The sequence below is a fragment of the Anopheles maculipalpis genome, chromosome 3RL, assembly GCF_943734695.1.
Source record: "Anopheles maculipalpis chromosome 3RL, idAnoMacuDA_375_x, whole genome shotgun sequence".
Classification (NCBI taxonomy): Eukaryota; Metazoa; Arthropoda; class Insecta; order Diptera; family Culicidae; genus Anopheles; species Anopheles maculipalpis.
The window spans coordinates 48959169-48979392 of record NC_064872.1 but is presented as its reverse complement, the minus strand read 5'-3'; the positions used below and the strand labels follow the sequence as shown (position 1 = coordinate 48979392).

Genomic DNA, 20224 nt, shown 5'->3' with positions numbered 1-20224 from the left:
GTAGAGAGTGTGGCGGGGATGGAATATGTAGCGGAGGTCCATAGGTCCAAAGGCGAGGAGAAGGGACGTAAAGGGGGATAGAAGACAGGAGATGCGGGACATCAAGTTCATTTAACAGGAGCCCTACAATGATAGCTTCATTGCACGGATATGGAAATATCTTTCTTCCCTGGGCCCAAGAACATCGCACAGGGTAAGGGGGGGGGGGGGGAAATCCGGCTGATAACTGGTGAGGAAGCGCCGAACAGCTACAGCTAAATTTGGGTTCAACACTTTCCTCTCTTCCTTCCTCCCGTCGACTCTCAAATTGGAGTAGGCGACAGCGGCGCCGGTTTCAAACGGCAGGACCGGGGTACAAATTCTATCCGGAGGAGGAGGAGAGTTTAGGCTTAAAGATCACTCAACACTGCATTTATAGTATGACATTTCATTCATGTCATTAAAATGATCATTTCATGGCACTAGGGAACTATCAGATGACTCAAATGATGTCCTGGCGATCGCGTTTATAGGATAGGTTTCGCGGTGGAGAATCTATCTAACGTACATGCGTCATGAAGGATATTTTAGATCGTTTTTCTCACACATTGTAAGACTTCAAGTCTTTGCACTTGTCAACCAAACTATACAATGTATGTTTACGTACAGTTTTCACAGATTTTCTGAATTATTCTGCCATCGGATCAAAATGCAATTTTTTTTTATAAACGACGCAATGAATTCGATACTGTTTCGAGAGATTGTATGGCTTGATCTGCCTTTGTTGGATTCCCTGGCTTAGTTTTACCCGTGTACCTTGATAGTCAGTCCTGCGCACGGACTAGTCAGTCCTGCGCACGGACAGACGGTCTAGACGGAATTCCATGCTCGGTTCTGTCATCTAAAGACTGGCACCGCAATCCCTTCGGACAACGAACGACACCTTGGTTTTCGTAAAAAAATTGATCCGCTGCTCCCCTTTTTCGAAAATTGCTTCGTCGTCGCCAAATGTTACGTTCGTAAAGGTTCTTGATTTAGCAATAATTATCTCCTTGAGTCGATGGGAGGGAGTAGTAGTTGTTGCTATTAGTATAATCTGAAAAGCGGAAAGAAAAAGATTACATTAGTTTGTATAAATTTGTTGATTTTTGGATCTATAAATTTTGGGTTTTTATTGTGTTTTTGTGAAAGTAATGAGTCAATATTGTATCTGAATCGCAGAGGGTCTCAGCTCAGATAAACCTTTATAGTGAATTAAGATGTGTACAGAAGGGAGGGTTGATGAAGTTGAAGGAGATGTCTATGATTGAAGTTCGTGTTGCCGATTCTAAATCTAGAAAGAACCTTCTGGGTCTCGACTGCAGTCAATATCGTTCCATGGTTTAATGGAAGATTTGAATATACGAATAAATGTCTGATACCAGTGTTCTATCCAGGTCTCTGTGATGATAGCATTTGCTAGTTTTGTAAAAACTCTTCTTGATGAGGACGTGTTGTCCGAGATTGTGTTGTTTCTTCCTTGGTTAGCTAGGGTATCCGCTCCTTCATTTTCAGGAATGCCGACTTGGCCAGGGAGAGGCCATCAAATTAATTTATCTTAGTCCTATCTTTTAGTTTTCCATATAATTTTATCATATCGTTTAACTTCTTCACTAGTGATATAGGAATGGAATTCCTTGAGATATCTGCGGTAATCTACTCTCCGATATATATTCTTTATACTAGATTTATTCACAAATATCCACGAGCACATGCAGCAGGAATTATTTCGCGTCCGAGTAAAACCATTCACAACAAGTAACAAGACATGCCATTCAATAGTTTGTGGTTAATCGATTTCAAAATTCGTAACAAATTCGAAGAAAGATATTTCTTCTCTGCTGTAAAGTTGTTACACTTTAGTCTAGTCTTCTCATCCACACAACTATGTCGTGGATCATGGACAGTCGTTGCCCTAGAGAATATCACAAGTAAAAAAAAATTGCATTATTTTACCAGAATGGTAATCAGACGGTTTTTTGGCATGTTCGACACCGGGTGTTGAGTTTGAAGCCCGGATTGGAAGGACTGCGTTGTGTGGCTCAAGCCGTGTTCGTTGGAGGATTGTTTCTACGGAAAATTGACAGTCCCGTTCTCTTATATTGTATTTCTTTTTTTTCAAAATCCTTCTTCCATTCCTTCTCGACGTACTCGTTACGGTACATTGGACCCTTTCCTTTAGTTTCAGCGTCAATTTAATTTTTTTTCATTGCTTGGTTATAATTTTACCCCTAAAACATTTGTCTTGTCGTATTTTGTATTTTATGCCAGATTTGTTGTTGTTGTTCACTGTCTTCTTCTTGGCGTAACGACCTCTAAGGTCATGCCGGCCATCGAAAAGGCTTACTAGACCACGTAGTTGGTTAGTCAGACCTCACTACGGGGTGACGCGGTCCGGATGGGATTTGAACCCCGGTTCTGCCATTTGAAGACCGGCGCCGCTGTCACCTATACCACCGGGCCGCCCCCTGGTGTACACAGGGGGCGGGTGTCTTACCCCCTGGGGGTAAGACACAGTGTTGTTCACTGTGTCTTACATTGTTTTGTAACATTTTAGGTCTTATAAAATCATTGGTAAATATAAACATTAGGTGGAAGTGCTACTTCGACAGACACCGATCATTGAGCGGTGAATCGGTCCCCATCGGCAAGAATCGATTTGAATCGAATTCGAGAATCGAAGGAAAATTTACGGAAATCCCTTGGCGATCGATCCCCTTCCCTCCCCTGTTACGAGAATAGTCGGTTGCGTCGCTTGATGATCGCTGATTCTTCATTTGTTACCACATTTCTCTTAGATTGTATCGATGCTCCAGCTTTGCTCATGAATATCCCACTGTATGTTCCCGACCTTCGTAACCGTCCACAATTTATATTTCCATAAGTCACACTGCGGTGGGCCGTAAAGATCCCCTCCTTATTACCATTAAAATGATCCATACCTCGAAACATTATTATGATTTTACAAATTCCCAGTCTGGATCCCTTTAGAATAGATCAAGCTTTGATTAATATTGTCCAGATTAGATATAGGACACCTAGAATAACTATGGGGCAAACATATAAAACGCATGCAATGAAATGAAATGCAATAATTCTGAGGACTCCTTTGAGGACCTTTACCTGAAGTTTATTCAGCAATCAGCAATGATAGATAGTAAATACATATAGCAAAATGTCCGAAAGATTAGCAATACTCTTCGTATACTAACAGTTACATACAACTTATCCTAGATAGGACCAACAACTGTATTTAGTACTATTGGTTTTGTGTTACTTCCAGAGCTGAATTAATTTCAGTTTAAAGCAAAATTTGATTCTTAGTTTATCGTCAAATTTTTCTTAAACGATATGGTCGCCATAGCGGCTGACTGCTGTTTTAAGCCGGGTCATTTTAATGATTGGAATCATTGGGCAAATTAGAAGCAGTTAGCGAGTGTGTCATCAGTGTGCTGAAAGATTCTTCGATTCCAATGATAGTAGATTTTTGTTCGGTGTTAGCCGCATGGAACAACTACATGAAAATGAGCAGAACTGCTTCAAATGCAACGTACGAATATTGTTGTACCATTTGCGTACGTTCAAAGAAAGTTGCCGCTTTATTGTTTGCGAATGTACATTCATTTGTTTGTAATATTGGTTCACGTCCTCCCAGAATTGGAGACCGATGGGTTTTCCATACTACCAGAGAGCATGGCATAAGTTGTCCAATGGCATTTAGTCTTTTGTAAGGCCTCACTCGGTATATACGCTTGACTTGCTTCAACTTCGTGCTTACATTTCTGCAGTCTGCCTTGGTCAGTATGGTGTGTCAAATCGGCAAAATTGTTTGCGCATTTGCTCTGATCAATATACTTAGTGATCCGAGTTGCGTCACAGGAAACTCGCTGAAAGATGGATTCTTCCAGCAATTGTTCGAAAACTTGTTTCATTCGGAAAGTGACTCGGAACGGCAAACGAACGTCATTGCAAATCGTTCTGAAACCGACGATGCTCCAGTAATTTCTACAGAAACATCTGAAGAGGTAAAGGAGAAGGCTACGAACACAACAAATACCGAGCCCCAGATGGATAGGAGGAGTTCCATTGTCCAAAATGACTACAGAGAGTAGTGTTCTGTAAATGGGAGACTTATTGAGAGAATAAAAGTAAAATAATAAAGCGAAATGTCCGAAATGAAATTGTTAGTTTGTTTTGAGTCATCGTGTCATGTAGACCAACGCTGATGAGCGGGCAATACAGGGCAATGGTGTCGATGTGAACCACATATTTCGGTACAAATTGCTCGATTTGGTGATTGGGTGGTGTCCTTGCCATCTATTAGTCAGACGATGATTTCGTCGTCGAAAGTGGCACCCATTTGCTAATGATCGATACAAACAGGCAGCAAACATCACGTTCATCGGACACGTTCACCTACCCCCGAAAGGCTTAATCCATGTCGATGGACTGATATGATTTTCAGTTGCTTTTCAAGCATCGACGAAGATACATCACAAATTCTAGCGGCGCACAGTTAATACTTCACTAACCGAGATGAATCAAAGCAGGCTAACGTCATCGCTCTGGTTGTTGGCAGGAGTGTTGGTCGTCCTGTCAACGACTTTCCAGCCCGTAACGAGTGAAACCGAAACTAGTGGTGGATTTTTCGCTCAACTGTGGGATTCCATTTTTGGTCCGAAACATCCGTCGACGGCCAATTCTACCCACGCCGTGAAGAATGAAACGAATGATTCTGCTTTTGCTCACAACTTGAGCACCACCACAACAGTGTCCATTACTACTGCGTCAGTATCTACAGTGTCCGGTGAAAGTGAGAAAGACGTGAACATAACAACATCAACTGATGTTACTTCACCGTCATCATCGAGCTCAGAGACAACCACCGAAAGCAACGCATCACTCAAGACGGATTCGTCTACCACCAGCAGCAGCACTGGTAAACCAAATTCTACCGATCCAACAACCGTAAAGGAGCTAGAAGCATCAACAACAGAGAGTAATGGCGTGACGACTACCACTAGTGCCTCTGGAATAACCGGTACCAGTACAACGGAAGTGAATAGCAGCAATGTAACCGCCTCTATCGGAAGTAACAGTACGGAGAACACAACGGAATCGGAACGTACTTCCACGACGACTTCTTCCACGCAGTCTAAGACGACAGCTTAGTCTCAAAGGAAAATAAAACATCTAACAGAAGGTTAAGGTGAAAAAGTATGGCCAAACGTTTCTATCTACTGTGCACGCGTTGTTCGATTAAGGAGAATTGGTCAGATATGAATTTGTAAATAAATGTAAAGGGGAAAATAAACAATGAAGATAGTTAAAAATGAGGCTGTGAATACTAATTCCTTTAGCATTTCTAAACTATCTCCCTGTTGTCCAGAAAAAGAGGCGAATTTTTCGAGAACGTTCTAATGTATATTGTATTTTTTTTTTAATTTTTTGTTATTGCGAATGAAATGTAATCACCTTACTAATTGAATGGCTATCATCACACTTAAAGTAATTTAAACTTAAATAGGTCAACACATTTTCATTTTTTTTCCACAAAATCAGGATTTGTTATGTTTCTACATGGTTGAACAATGGTGAATAAACAACTAGAAACGCAAATCCGAAGGCCTAAAAAATTTGTTTAACAATTTTTTATAATAGTAGATCCAGTTTTGGCAAACAAGTGATGGTTGATGATTCATTATACAAAAATATATTTTCACACCTTCCCCAATAATCACGTCACAAACACGCGGAGAATGTCGGATTTTCACAACGCATACACAAAACCGACATCTATATTTGTTATCTTGATATAACCATATTCTTCTATCGGGTGGCGGCCCGGTGATATAGATTACAGCGGCGCCAGTCTTTATACGGCAGGACCCCGTAGTTAGGACTGACTATCCAACTTCATGGTATCGGCAAGTCTAGTGAGCCATCTGATGGCCGTCGTGACCTGGAAGGTCATTGAGCCAAAAAGAAGAAGAGCCACATTCTTGTGAATACGTTATTTATAACAGATTTACACTTTACACACTAAAAATTGAATAGGAAATAAAGAAAAGACCATAAAGACACTTAGATTTGGCCAACTGCGACTTTGTCTTAATTATAACCTACATTATGTCATTGGTGAAAATAAAATGGTCACGTTTTTTAGATGACGGTTGATTTGAGCTATGAAAAGTGATATAATATGAACTGATTATCGATCCAAGGAATAGGAAGCAGGATGTAAATGATGTAAAGCAATACCAGAACCCAGAATATACCCAGCATAATACTTTACACTAGGACTTTTTATCGTGATAATTTGTCGTTCATGATCAGATGTTGAAGTCTGGCCATCCTCTAAATCGTCCAAAAATGTAAGCTTCCATAACATCGTTTTAAATAAAACTAACAAAACAAGCCGTCAAAATCTTAGTCAAAATTGAAATGAAATATTTTTGTTCATTCCTCCGTTGAGTGGAATTCCCAGCATGTTTCATCTTGATATTATTTGGTACTTTTTTCTCCTTCTCCTTCCTTCTCTATTGACATAAAGATTAGCTTAATTTGCTTGTTCATAACACAAAGCGAAAATTTAATCTTTATGAGTGCTTTACCTCTTAAGCTACATTAAAAAAAAACTGCACTATTGCACGTCGCTGAGCAGGGATGCCCGAAAGACGGGTCTCAGTCAGCTCATTGCTTGTGATGGGAATCCTCCGAATATAGGCACCATTGCTACAACGTATCCGTGCCTTTGGAGCAGCTCGCATACCAACACGACCAACAGTTTGCGGCTAATAATGGTCGACAGACTTCCGGACACCAAAGTGGCTATGGAGTCACCTTCCACTGATTGGCGATGAAGTTTCTTCTGATGGAGAAACGTCACCAGCTACAGACACCAACGATCGATGGTGTACTTGTTGGTGCACAACAAGGTGCAGCACGGACTGCTGCCGCGATTGGATAAATCGTGCTCTCTCAGCCTGTTCATTTTGTTCCAAGGTAGCGACTCCAGACAGCACAAGTTTGCCCTGTGCTCTCTATGGTATCTAGTTCTTGGAGCATACTGATGCAGACTATAGACTTCATCGTCCGAAACCACAACCCTAACTTCCCATCCCTTCTCTAACCTATTTTAAGTCACATAAGTATACAGGGTTTCGATCCATACTATCGAATTGTACCATCACTTAAGGGAATATTTTATTTTTGAAAACTGCAAGTCCATTGAGGATCTTTACATAGAACAAGTTACATAGAGGAATTACTCTGTGGAATTATGCATTTACTGTGGGGAAATTGTCGTCGCGACTGTGGAATTTTGCAATCAATTATGGTTAAAAGAAGCAGTAATTAGATCTAATTTTGCTTTTATTTTTTACCTTACGCCTGTTCAAATTTCTGATACTGCGTGCTGATGTAAACAAGCTATTGAAGACAATTTTTCATTTTCAAGGTTTAACAGAAGAGAAGGAAAAGATCTTCAGAAATGCCACTATGTGTTTGCAATCATTCCCTAATTTCATGTGAAATTCCACAATATGAAAATTCCACTGAGTCATTCAAAAGTTCCATTATATGCATCGAAACCCTGTAAATAAGAGTATTCCTTGCCTACCTTTGCTCGCAAACTACATTATCCGCATTGTTGGAAACAACTGAAAATGAAAATGATGAATGGTTTATTTATTTATTTATAATTAATTATCCTATAATCATATTGATAAGGCATTCGCTCCTTATTCCTTGCCTTATCCCGGGCATACTCGGTTAATATGATGAATGGTGTTGAAATATAAATTGATATTCTTTGTAAAACTTGTCGGTCGTTCCCTAAATGTACCCTAAGAGCAAATGTAAAATTTTAAAACATTTTTAGGATTATTTTCTACTAGCAACCACCACCAGAACAAACGTTTCCATCTTCTTCAGTGATCAACTCAACTCGATGTTAAGTTTTTATTCAGGTAAGAAGTTGATGCAGTTATTTTCGTAGTGATCGCTGAGCAGAAGTGAGAGTGAGTTAGTCACAGGCGGGAAGTTCACTGTGGAACAAAAGCTCCCTGCAAAGCTCACAACAATGAAATTTATACTTTGAAAATTGAAAATGCATACTTTAACAACATCGTTAAACAATGAAAAAACTATACAAAGCAAGAATGTGAAGAATAACTGAATGAAATCATAAAAGTACTACGGAAACTTACAATCTCGCAGGGAACAGTTGCTAAAAGAACAGTTCAACATAGTAGCAATGTCAACCAATCTCTTCCCTAAGTTGCCTGGGACGCTCTTTTTCGATAACTTTTACCATAGTTCTAATTATTTTTCGTCGAACCATCGGACTTTCTTATCTAATACCGCTGATGCTAATGTTTTTTTTCTCAAGAATGCCTAAAATACTATGTAAACGAAGGTAACTTTAGTTGTATGTGCGAAGTGATATTGTGTATTATGTATTATATTATGATATTGTGTATTGTGAGTTCATGATACTTGCCTCTATTTTAATCGATGCGAAGATAGCGCAAGGACAAGAATAGACTTCGAATTTCTTTAACATGCATTTCCACCATAAAAGAAAGTTATACCAATGTTCCAAAAATTACAGTTCACGTACATTTTACTTTATTGTAACTTAGCGTACCATTTTCTACCCTTCTCCTCCTCAATTCACGCTTCCACTCAAAATCCATCCATTCTTGTTCCACAAGTGCGTGCTTCCTCTTGCGCGGAAATGTGTCCTGACGCTGGGCTGCACAGGTTAGTGCAGGTAAGCCATCTTACCATCTGCTTCTCCCTCACTACCCATCCCTACCCTGCTTCACACACACGCACACACGCATACGCACACTATAATAGTTTCCTTTTTACATTCCTGCCTGGGTTGTGTATACAAAATTTGATACGATAAAAATAGTCTGTTTCTTATTGATCCGCGATCCCTTCCTTACTCTTGCCACCTACAGCTTTCTCTAGTGCGAAGGATGTGTTTTGCGTTCCCGGGATAGTGCACAGGGAGGGAAGAGCCATCCGCTCTTCCTTTTCTTTCCTAAATTACGCCTAATAATATGTATGCATGTGTTGCTATTAATGAATTTCCAGCTTCCTTCATTCATCCGCTTTTCGTAGATAGAACATTAATATCTGCCGATCTTTCGATCATTTTTTACGCTCGCTTTTGTTTTTCTGATTTTTGTTTTTGGTGTACGTACCTTGGTAGAGAAAATAGGGACGAAACAACTACGGACGCGTTCCAATACACATCGTCGGTACGTTTTCGCTCCCGCGCCACTAACCTAGGGCTCGCTGTTACTAATTTTCAACCATCTTGCTTTTCTTTCTGCTACCAAGTGTTGCTAAGCACCTTCCGCTACGTAACAACAATTCCACGATTGCATGGCCCACTGTGATGTGGTGGGAAAGTTATCGTTGAGTTTCACTTTTCCGTAGCATTCGCTATCACATTGGCATCGTCAACGCACACCGTCCGTCACACCACGTGCAGCAACAGGACGAACCGACCGATGGTTCCTCTGCTAGGAACAAAGCAAAAGGAGCCAGAATTTTCACTTCCATACACCCGACCTGCCTAATTGGCGACGGCTTACCCCAGGTGGGGAATGCAGCATAGAAGAGCATTTTTGCAAAGAATGAAGTATAGAGGGAAGAAGCTTCCTGTACCAGGCCATCGTGAAATGGCACATATTTTCATATTACATAAAACCGTCTACAAAGATTACATTATTAAGCAGCGACTCAAGACAACGCGGAGTGCAATGGGGAACACACACACACACACGCGAAGAAGCAATAGCAATGAATCGAATCGATGTTGCCTACGCGAACAACAGCAACGCAAAAAGAATGAAAGATAAACAAACACTAAAACCCTTCATCCCTTATCCATCTGTGTCTTGTGCCCTCAGTACGCTTAAAGAAGGGTTCCATGCCGTCCATTCTATCCTTGCATACCATTACTACCAAACCGAATAACCTTTTTTCTGTTGCTGTCACGGATGTATAGTTCCCGTTCATGTGCAATAATAATTACTCGTGAGGCCTGTTCTGTTCCTAAATTCTTACAGCCGGCATTTCGGAACCACTTTTTTAACTATTAAATTGATCCGTTTCTGTTCCGAATTTCTGTTTTTATGCATATGTGTGTGTGTGTGTGTCTGCATGTGAGAGAGAAATGGAATTGGTATGTTTCTTTGTTTGTTTGTTCCTTTCTAATGAAATGTTAAATTTTCTACCCAGCCTTTTCTGGTGCACTTGCAGTCTCATTCCCATTGTGTTTGGTAAAATATTTTGTAAAAATTTGAGAACCTTCCGCCTTGTGTAGCGCTTCTTCCTTGTGTAGCACTTCGTTTCCTCATCCTGTCCTAACTCTGGTGGTGGCATTTTAGAACCTTTACCAATACGCTTCCCCTACCGTCCTACCACACACGATATGGTGGTTGTGTGATGGCTGGTAGTGGAATGCGCACAGAAAATATTTATATATGTATACACACTATACCACATTTGCCATTGAGGTGAAAAATTGGAGGTTTCGATAGAGGGGGAGGAAGGGGACAACGGGTGTTTATATATGTGTGTTTGTGTGTCTTGTTTGTTTGTTGTTTCATCTTTCGTTCATGTTTTGTTGTGTTGCTATTGCCGCATTCCTTCTACTACACGTCGCCCATACACATATACATAATGGTGTGTGTGTGTGTGTGTTGTTAGTTTTACTAATAATTATTATCTGTTACATGTAATATTTAATTTCGCTTCCCTAGTTTTTTTTCGCTTTTCTGTACGCGCTGCTTCCTTTAGTGCTTTTATCCGCCGTAGAGGCATCCATTGGGATGCCTTCGATTAGCTTACATACACTCACACACATACAGTCACACAAAACTAGAGCATTTACAGTTCTCATCTTCACACGTAAACTACTATTTATTCGCCTCCCGGAAGCTGTCCGGGACATCCATTAGCTTCCTCAAATGCCCAACAACTATACGCATGCTGCTACTTTCTACAACACACCTTCCTCATGTCCTCCTCAGTCATTCACTATTGCCCACGCAGCTGCTGCTCCCCTTTTGTACAGAGTACATGTCCTGTCCTACTACACTGGTGGCGCTATTGTAGCATTCCAGCGAGATGACTACACCGCACCACGTGTTAAAATGTGCCAAAAATTTGCAAACTAAAAATTAAAACCAAAAAAAAAAGAAGAAAATTGGAGCCTAATAAAACAGGGAGCAACATCAGCAGCAAGAAGCATGGGCAATATGTTCCCAATCGGATCTGAACAAAGGGTTCGGACCGATCGAGCGCACTCTAATAATTGCTACCGATCATTACGGGCTGCGGTGAGAGCAGAAGCTACATTTTCTTCACACAGCACCAGCTAACACGGGGGTATACAGGGATTGAGGGGTTGAAACAGCCTAACTTTTCGCACCATTCGCAACTATCTGTGTGTCTGCCTTCCCTCTTCCTAAATCCCTAAGCTTCGTGTGTGTTTGTTGTTTTGCATATGTCTGTATGTGGGTTCCTTTCGGCGGTTTCCTTCTTCCCTTGTCGCTTACGTGTGTGTGTGTATTTTGATGTTTTTTTTTCTTTTATTAATTATTATTATTATTAATTAGGTTAAAAATTAGACTTAATGCCAGTTCTATAATAATGTACAACAACAGTAACTTTTCTTCTGACGCTTTTCGGAGGTCATATTCATCTCCCGGACGACGGTAGCGAAGACTTCGTTCACGTTGATGCGATCCTTCGCGGATGCTTCGATGAACGGACAATCCCACTGCTCCGCAAGGGCGTTACCTACGGTGAGAAGAAACGGAACGGAAAACATTAGTTACTGTGCAATATGATCTGCGTCTTTATCACCTTGCAAGGAATTCAAATTCGGATTCCTGTGACCAATATAGTATGATCCTCCGCACAATCGTGGAACATTGCTGCTTGTATACGATGCGTGCATTGTCGTATACAACCAGCAATCCTTGTGACTGTCTTTTGTTTCTCATCTATTAAATAGACATTCTAACCAATCAACCCCATAAACATGGCAGATACATACGAAGAAACAAAGGCTTTATTTTCCACTGATTTTATCCTCGGGAAGCTTCAATCCCCAGCCGTCAGAGCAAATGATAAAACATCCTAGACAAGATGAAAATTTGCGCGGTTGATGACGTTCGAGCGAAAAATATCTTTAACGCGGTAATTCGTCTATAGAGGCGAGGCACGTAACAGACTTCAGCATCGATCGACTGAATTTTCTAAGCAAATCTCTATTGCAGGATCTTACTTCATGATCGATTAATCTGTAAGGCTCAGAAAGATGAAGACAATGAAAACGCCGTACAAAGTTGCTTTTAAGATGCAAACGCAAGAACAACAAATGATAAGATGGAGATAATTCACCGTAAAATTTTCTGTACGTCATTTAGAAACCAGTTTGTGCATAGTTCAAAACAGTGCAAATTAACCTTCGATTTATGATTAATTTGCCCCACAGAAAGTCCTTAAGCGTGTTCATTGCACCTCCCTTTTTAAGACCCGACAATTTCGTGCCTGTAGCGTGTTTTGCATTATTCACACATGGAAAAGATGCTCTCAGTGTGGCCACATCTTGTGCGCGCACAACGTTTTTGTTTACGTTAAAAGTCGTGGAAAAATCGCACGAAGAAGAAGGTTGTACGCGCAAACATCATAATACTATGCAACAATTTATCTTAACCGAATGTGGCCACCAATTGTGGTGTTTAAAAAAGCTTCATACAGAAAAAAATGTGAGAGCAGTGGCGGGATAAAAGGAATTATTTATAGCCCAACAACACATCAACCAGCACTCATCACGCAATCCTACTATTATAATTGAAACAACACACACACACACACACACACACACACACACACACACACACACACACACACACACACACACACACACACACACACACACACACACAACACAGTATGATGGAGGCTGCCGGTTGGTGCTGCTTTCTCACTTCCGTACTGTACAAAAATGTTGGGATCGATGAAATAAATAAAGCGAAGTGAGAGAGAGAGAGGGAGAGAGGGATGGGCCATTCTGCCAGCAAAGTGCATAGGCAATAGACAAAAAGGAACAAACCTTTGTCTGTTTCCCTTTACTAACACCCAGCAGCCAAGTCTCGAGACACGAGCCCCAGTGACCAAGGGCACACTAAGCAAGAGACCGGCATCGATAGCATTATCCAATCCATGGATTCGTGCGTGTGGTCAAGGTAGGTCGGGTTGGTGATGAGTTATTGTGGCCGAGGAAGGTAACTGCTTTATATTTGATGCCATTTTTCTTAAGTGCATGGTGCAGATTGACTCAGCACAGTGCTAAATTTAGCTGCCATTTCATTGCTTGACTCGTACAGGCAGGCAGGCAGGCAGGCAGCCAGCCGGGCAGACATCGAAAAAGGAAAAACGAACACACTTTTCCATGGCAGTAACAACAATACCACTTAGTACAACTGTTTCCGACGATGTGTCGGATTTTTACTTACAGCTACCTAATGGTAGTGTTCGTTCAATGGCTTTACACGTGTAGCGTGTCGTTAGTAGAGGACTTAATTGTATTAATTTCCTTCAAATGTACGAGTCACAACTTAACCAGATGCATACGATCTCGATTTGCATATGATAGAAACGTTATTTATCTCCCTACGAAAACCCTAAGGGAACGCTATGGCGCATAAAATACTGTTTTGCGCGACTACGGTCTGATGACGACGTGTGTAAAGTGCTCGTAATGGAGAACAACCGAAACCGGTCGGATTTAAACATTTTGAAGGCTATAGCTAACCATAACCCCCCCCCCCCCTCTTCTGCATGCTAACTCCCACGTATGTGTCTTCGTAAGAGGATTTTAGGGTTTCTTTTGATTACAAACTTGTCCCATACACCGCTGATGAACGAGAACGCAAGGCTAGAACGGTGCGACAAATAAGCTGATAAAACTCACCTTCGGCCGTGGACACTTCTCTTTGGCAATCTAAATCTAGCTTATTGGCGACTAGGAGGATTGGTGCTGGCTGACTACCTTTCACACGACTGATCACATTTCTCATACTTGCGATATCCTGCAAAGGAAAGGAAACCATTAGTACGTTGTACGAAAATACAATATGTCGAAGGTGTTGAAGTAGTATCTTTAGGTTTTACGTCATTCTTGCAAACACATTGCAATGGTCTGCAAGGCAAATGCAAATGTTAGCAAGCACAGGATAATAGATGAATGTAAAACATTATAACAAAACCAAATCAGCATAATTCGTTTTATGCTCATAAAATTATGCTGCAAATTATACACCTCGATGGATGTTTGTGGGCTGTGATTGTTTTCTTGCTGCTTGCTAGTCATCGTCTGGGGTTGGGGCTTGGGTGACAATCATCCAAACCATGTACAAAACAAATGAGGCAACATTGAGAGCAAATATAGCAGAAAACAAACGATTGATGACCAGACGGTGGCGTCCTTAATACAGATAGAAAAAAAAAACCCCCCCATACACATAACAGTCATGTTTATGCATAGGGTTGAAGTATACCGGCTTCAGCTACCAAGCAAGTGAAAGAATGATGATGCACAATAAGTGCTCCGGAAAGCATTCACCTTCCCCCACCACACCACAAGGGAGATCAGAAGTCTGTGGTCGTGCTTTAACGGTGGCAATGGATCGGAAATAGGAAAAAGCATACCACCGAAATACATGGCAACGTTTTACATATCTTTTAAAGGGAATTTGCATCGCTTTTTCTTCCACGATCAGTCTAGATACTGCAGAGAGCAGCACATCATGCATATAAGCACAGGATCTGGGCATAGTAGTACATCGATGACGCCGGTGTTTATTCAACGTTATCGTAGACGTAGGGAGCGAGCGAGAGAGTTGGGCACGTTGGGCTATACTGTACCTACCTGAAATGTCTGGTGGTTTGTTAGGGAATACATAACGATAAAGCCATGACCGTTTTTGATGTACAAGTCTCGCATCGAGGCAAACTGTTCGGTGCCTGCCGTGTCCAGAATTTCCAGCACACAAGGAGAATTGTCCACCTGCAAACAAAAAAAAAAAGGAAAATACAATTATTACAAACATGGTTAGATCGATTTTTACCCATATATTGCTATGCGTTCGTATGCTACAATTGACCCTAAGTAATCCTGCCTAACTAGCTGTTAGTCACTCAATATGGACACAGGCAAATGTGGCAACCCGCAAGCCCTGTTTCCCGGAATTGTATTTTTTTAAAAGACACATACACATGTGCAAAAGTTCAAAAGAAATTGGCAGCCAATAAAGGCATAATGCTTTCACTCGTATCGAATTTCCAACTCCCCTCTTGAAGCAGTGCGTATCGTAGAAAAGATGTAATGTAAACAGTGGCTTGAAACATAGAAAATCCAAACAGTCAAGGGAAGGTAAGAAGGAAGAACCTTTCAGCCACTGTTTTCGATCCGATATAGAAGAAAAACATGAACCTGGAGGAACTTTAATCTACGTTTGACGTATGGATTAGAGAAAAATGCGCACCCAAGACAAAATAAAAACAAGTTACTCAGCAAGAAGGTAGAGCAAATTCTGCAAAAATACTTGAACTTTGCACCTGCAGTACCTTTTCACCTTGGGTTCTAATATGCAGGTGCAAAAAGCTGACAACGAGGCACACACGTGACAAAGCTCAATTTTGCATTCCGGATTCATCTCTCCAGAGGGACTTGTGTGCACTTCAAAATGCATGATGACCTGCTGCTGTGCTGAACAATTTGGCGACATTTCAGGGGAGCACTTCGAGTTGCCCCTATTAGACCACAAGATACAGCTCAATACTAGATGTACAGTACTGGACAAAATAAATCATACGCGCAAAGTAAAAATGCTCTTTGAGGAGTATAACTATGATTTATTCGGAAGAATTATAGTATTTCACATAGAGTTTTAAGTATTGCAGAGAAAAATATTTAAAATAGCTTTATATGCATACAAAAAGTTGTTATTGCCAACAGCTGGTTTTTACCGTTTGGTTTGCTTACAAAATAAATCATACACTTAAAAAACTTTTTTTCTTGCCATGATAATTGACAAACGTTCAGGCAGCACTGTAAAACTAGCAACCCTGTGGCTTATTTGACAGCTCTTTTACTGGAAAGCTAGTGGTTCGTAATATTGCGTTACATATGAAATGTGTAAAATGTCAGGAAAACAAATTTCGCTCGATGTGAGAAATCTGGTTATAAGCGATCGCAAAAAAAAGAAACTGCTTTCCGGAAAATTGCTGAAAAGTATTCGATTTCTATTGGAGCTGTGCAGCATATATGGGAAAAAACACGAATCCTTTGGAATTGTGCACCACTTATCTGGACAAGAACGTGTCATCGCGTAACGACCCGTGGTGATGATGCGAGAATAATTCGGATGGCGAAGCAAAACCCTAGGTTGTCTTCCAGGGAAATTAAGGAAACGATGAATCTGAATGTCGATCGCCGTACCATACGCCTGCGCCTCAACGAGAGTGATTTGAACAGTTGTTTGGCATCGAAGCGCCCTTTCATAAGCATGCAAAACAAACGGAAGGGACTGGAATTTGCCAAAAAGTTCGCCGGCAGGTATGACCGCAGATTGAAAATGTGGAGATTTCACTATTGAAAACTGGCCTAGAAACAAAGACAACGACCCCACATACATACGGCCAAAAAACCAACTGCGTTCTTCAAATCTAACCGAATTAAGATGCTCGAATGGCCACCCCAATCTCCCGACTTGAATTGGACAGAGAATTTGTGGTGTTATTTGGACGATAAAGTGGACAAAACATCGATCTCCAACCAAGACCATTATTTTAATGTTTTGAAAACAGCGTGGGAGAAAATTGATCCAGAATATCTACGGAATCTCGTTAAAGTATGCCTCATCAATTGGAAGCGGTACTGAAGGAAAAGGGTGGTCATACCAAATAGGAAGGGTTCAAAAATAAAAGGAGATATTTGATATAAGCATCTGGTGTATGATTTATTTTGTCCATGCCGATCCTCATCCTATCCTGAAAGATGGCATATATCTAGGAAGTCATGCGTAATTCTAATAACATCACTTCTACAACATTATTGCCTGATAATAGGGCAACAACTTTCCTCAAGATAGCATTGTTGTAACTATTACATTGAAGGAAATATTGAGCTTGTAGAAAGAATAGTTCAAGCGTATGAATTATTTTGTCCAGTACTGTAGGTGGAACGTTCGAGCAAGCAACAAGCATATGCGGCCAAGTGGACCAATAAATGTCCACTTTTTCGCAGGACTTTTTGCTGGCCTCGAGAGACTGTGTGTGATACGTACGTTAAGCTTAAATTAAAGACCGAAAGAACGATTCAACCTGATATTGCTTGGGCAAGATAATTCCAAATCTGTTAACGTTGTTAGGGCAACAAACAATGCAAATGCCTTTGTCACGAGCTAGATTATCTTATCGTGTAGTAAAAAAAAGCCTTTAATACTAACTTATTCTCCTTACTTAAACGGAATTTGTTGTGGTACAGGGTTACTGACAACAATGCAACTAATTGTGTATTAATAATTGCTCAATGCTGTGGTGGTTTTTGTTCTCTTTTCTTCGATTATACACTATCGTTATCAATGTGCCATAAACCCTTCTTGCAGCTATAAATAATGCAAGTGTCCTAATCATTTAGCTAGACATTGAACAAGAATCTCTGCAGCAGAGCGCCATCATTGCATTAAAAATGGATGTTTTTGTAACAATTGCAACCATACTGGCCTCAGTACATTGCCCTTGGAGAGTAAGTATTTGAAAATGGTAATTTCCATTCCTTCCGTTATGATTGTTTGCATTCTTATTTGTATTCGTAGCATTAAAGCTGTTGCCAGCAGGAAACCCAAAACCATGCGACACAATCCCATTGGACTTCCGGCGAGTCAAATGAACGCATTCTAGGCGGGCACGAGATCGAAATCGCAGACATCCCGTGTTTCAAGATTCGGTACAATCGTTGTCCGGTGTTCATCTTTGCGGTCACAGCGGGACAATGTGCGAGCTCATCTAAAGCACCGAATGTGACGGTGAGAGTTGGTAGCACTTATCACGATCGGGAAGGACAACTCATCAGCGTTGCAGAATCCATCCGACATCCACTGTACGATGTGTGGCCACATTCGATTACGACTTTGCGCTACTCAAGATGGAACAGCGCTTGACACATTCGAAGCCCTGTCCAACTTCCTGCGAAAGATGGGATTTTTCAGGATGGCACAATGTGCATGGTTAGTGGACAGAGGTGACACACTAAACCCGGCTGCGAGCGGCTGATGTAGTAGCGCTAGTTAATGATGCTCTTTGCCAGACAGCTTACCTATCGTTTGGCACAATTACGGCGCGAATGTTGTGCGTGGACTGTCACACGGGAGGGCGTGATGCTTACGAAAACACATTGATTGGAATTGTTTCTTTGCGGAAAAGGATGTGCGGAGGACGGTCAGTTACCAGGTGTGTACGGACGAGTCGCATCGGTTCGCACGTGGATTAAGGAAGTCAGTGATGGGTAATGTACAGGCGTTCTAGCTCAGAATTTAATGCAATGTAAAACTTAAAGCTTAATGGAAAAAATAATACAATACTTCCAGCATTTTTGATTCCAAATTCCACAACTCTTGACGATCATATTGGTTCATATTGGTCCTGTTGAATCGATACTGCTGATGATGTTTATTATTGTACAAAAATCTCCCCTTTTCGGACTATACCCACGCGATAGACCGATGAAGTCACGAAATTATTCGACGGAAGAAGATGTTTCAGACCCGGCCTGGTGTGAATACATTTCAAAGACAACAGGTTCACCAGATGCACGTGGGTGCACACGGAGACGTTACGATCGGTGGTTAGTCCTCACACACTTCAACTCGCCTTCTCACGCAATCCATTTTAATTCGGAAACAAAAAGTGTTATTTTTGGGTTAAGGCTACCATCCCAAGGTCAGTAGCAAGCAGTTGCGTTTGTCATGCCCAACTATAGCGGAAACTATAGAAAGATTCCTATTCCCAAGATGGTATTTGGCGACATCTACGCATTGCTGCGTGGATTTACCACCGACCGAGGGCATGGCATCATGTGACGCATTTGGAGTAGATGATTATGTTGGATGCTCTGCTATCAGTTGCACAACACGCATCATCCCCATTAGCTGCGCTGTTCGTTTAATTACAGCTTTAACGTCCGTTGGTTGTCGGTGCGTCGCACAGTAACTCCTCTATAATAACGATGGTTTCACGCGAAAGAGACTACGAATTCGCCTCGCTACTGCCCGCCGTTAAGCATCAGACTATTTCGTTCTGACGAAATAACGGAAAACGTAACGCTACCAACGATAATTAATCTATGTTAATTGGCGCCAGATTGTACCTCAGTATATCAAGTGCTTGGGCTTGAGTTTCATAAACCGGAATAATGCTGTGATACGCAATATCGGGGGCAAATATGTGCCGGTCTTTCGCACACCAGACCCAGGTTTCGAATCCCATCCGGAACGTCGAGCAGGGGGTGGCCCTGCTTTGTAAAATCAAGTCACAAAGCGATGTTGAAGTTTTTGTAGGACTATTTTTAAATAATCATAATTTTGTCTTAGCGCGATGCTGCACACCTGCTCAATGCACTTTTAAGTGGTCAACCGATTCCGAGTCATTCCTGTTGTGGCCGTTTTTTTTTTTACATCAACCATTTGAACTGCTTCCGAGTGTTATTCTGTGTTAGTGCTCCTAAAGAGACCAGTGCTGACTCTAACTTTGTTACACACACACACACACACACACACACACACACACACACACACACACACACACACACACACACACACACACACACACACACACCCACACACACACATATGTTCCGTTCTGTGGCCGTCGTGATGTTAACGTTTTCTGTCAATTTCCAAAGCGGAAGTGACAAACCTTCATTGGAGGAGACGTGATCGTGTGTGAAATATTGAATACGACGACTTTTTTATCGCTTCTTCACAGACTCTAGGACTGACTGCTTCTCCTACGCCACTACTCCTTCTTTCTCCTTCGTCAGGAACCATTATTATTGATGGACATCTTCTGGTTATTTATTCCATTTTATTGGCATTTATGTATTCTC

The 20224-nt window shown here is 41.2% G+C and overlaps 3 protein-coding genes across 3 annotated transcripts in view; 2 read left to right on the top strand and 1 right to left on the bottom strand.

The window, feature by feature from the left end:
- Positions 1–4133, top strand: part of LOC126563292 (uncharacterized) — a 77959-nt gene extending 73826 nt beyond the window's left edge. Inside the window, exon 2 of the mRNA XM_050219923.1 lies at positions 4124–4133. The gene's annotated coding sequence lies outside the window, so the exon portion shown is untranslated. The remainder of the gene's footprint in view (positions 1–4123) is intronic.
- The window catches only part of LOC126561367 (SLIT-ROBO Rho GTPase-activating protein 1-like), a 118779-nt gene that overhangs the window by 23414 nt on the left and 75141 nt on the right, over positions 1–20224 (top strand). The window lies entirely within an intron of this gene.
- LOC126563108 (ras-related protein Rap-2a) overlaps positions 11607–20224 on the bottom strand; it is a 30129-nt gene continuing 21511 nt past the window's right edge. Inside the window, exons 3-5 of the mRNA XM_050219725.1 lie at positions 14987–15124; positions 14030–14147; positions 11607–11847 (exon numbers count right to left, since the gene is read on the bottom strand). Of these exons, the coding sequence (XP_050075682.1) occupies positions 11690–11847; positions 14030–14147; positions 14987–15124 (414 nt within the window). The 3' untranslated portion in view covers positions 11607–11689. The remainder of the gene's footprint in view (positions 11848–14029; positions 14148–14986; positions 15125–20224) is intronic.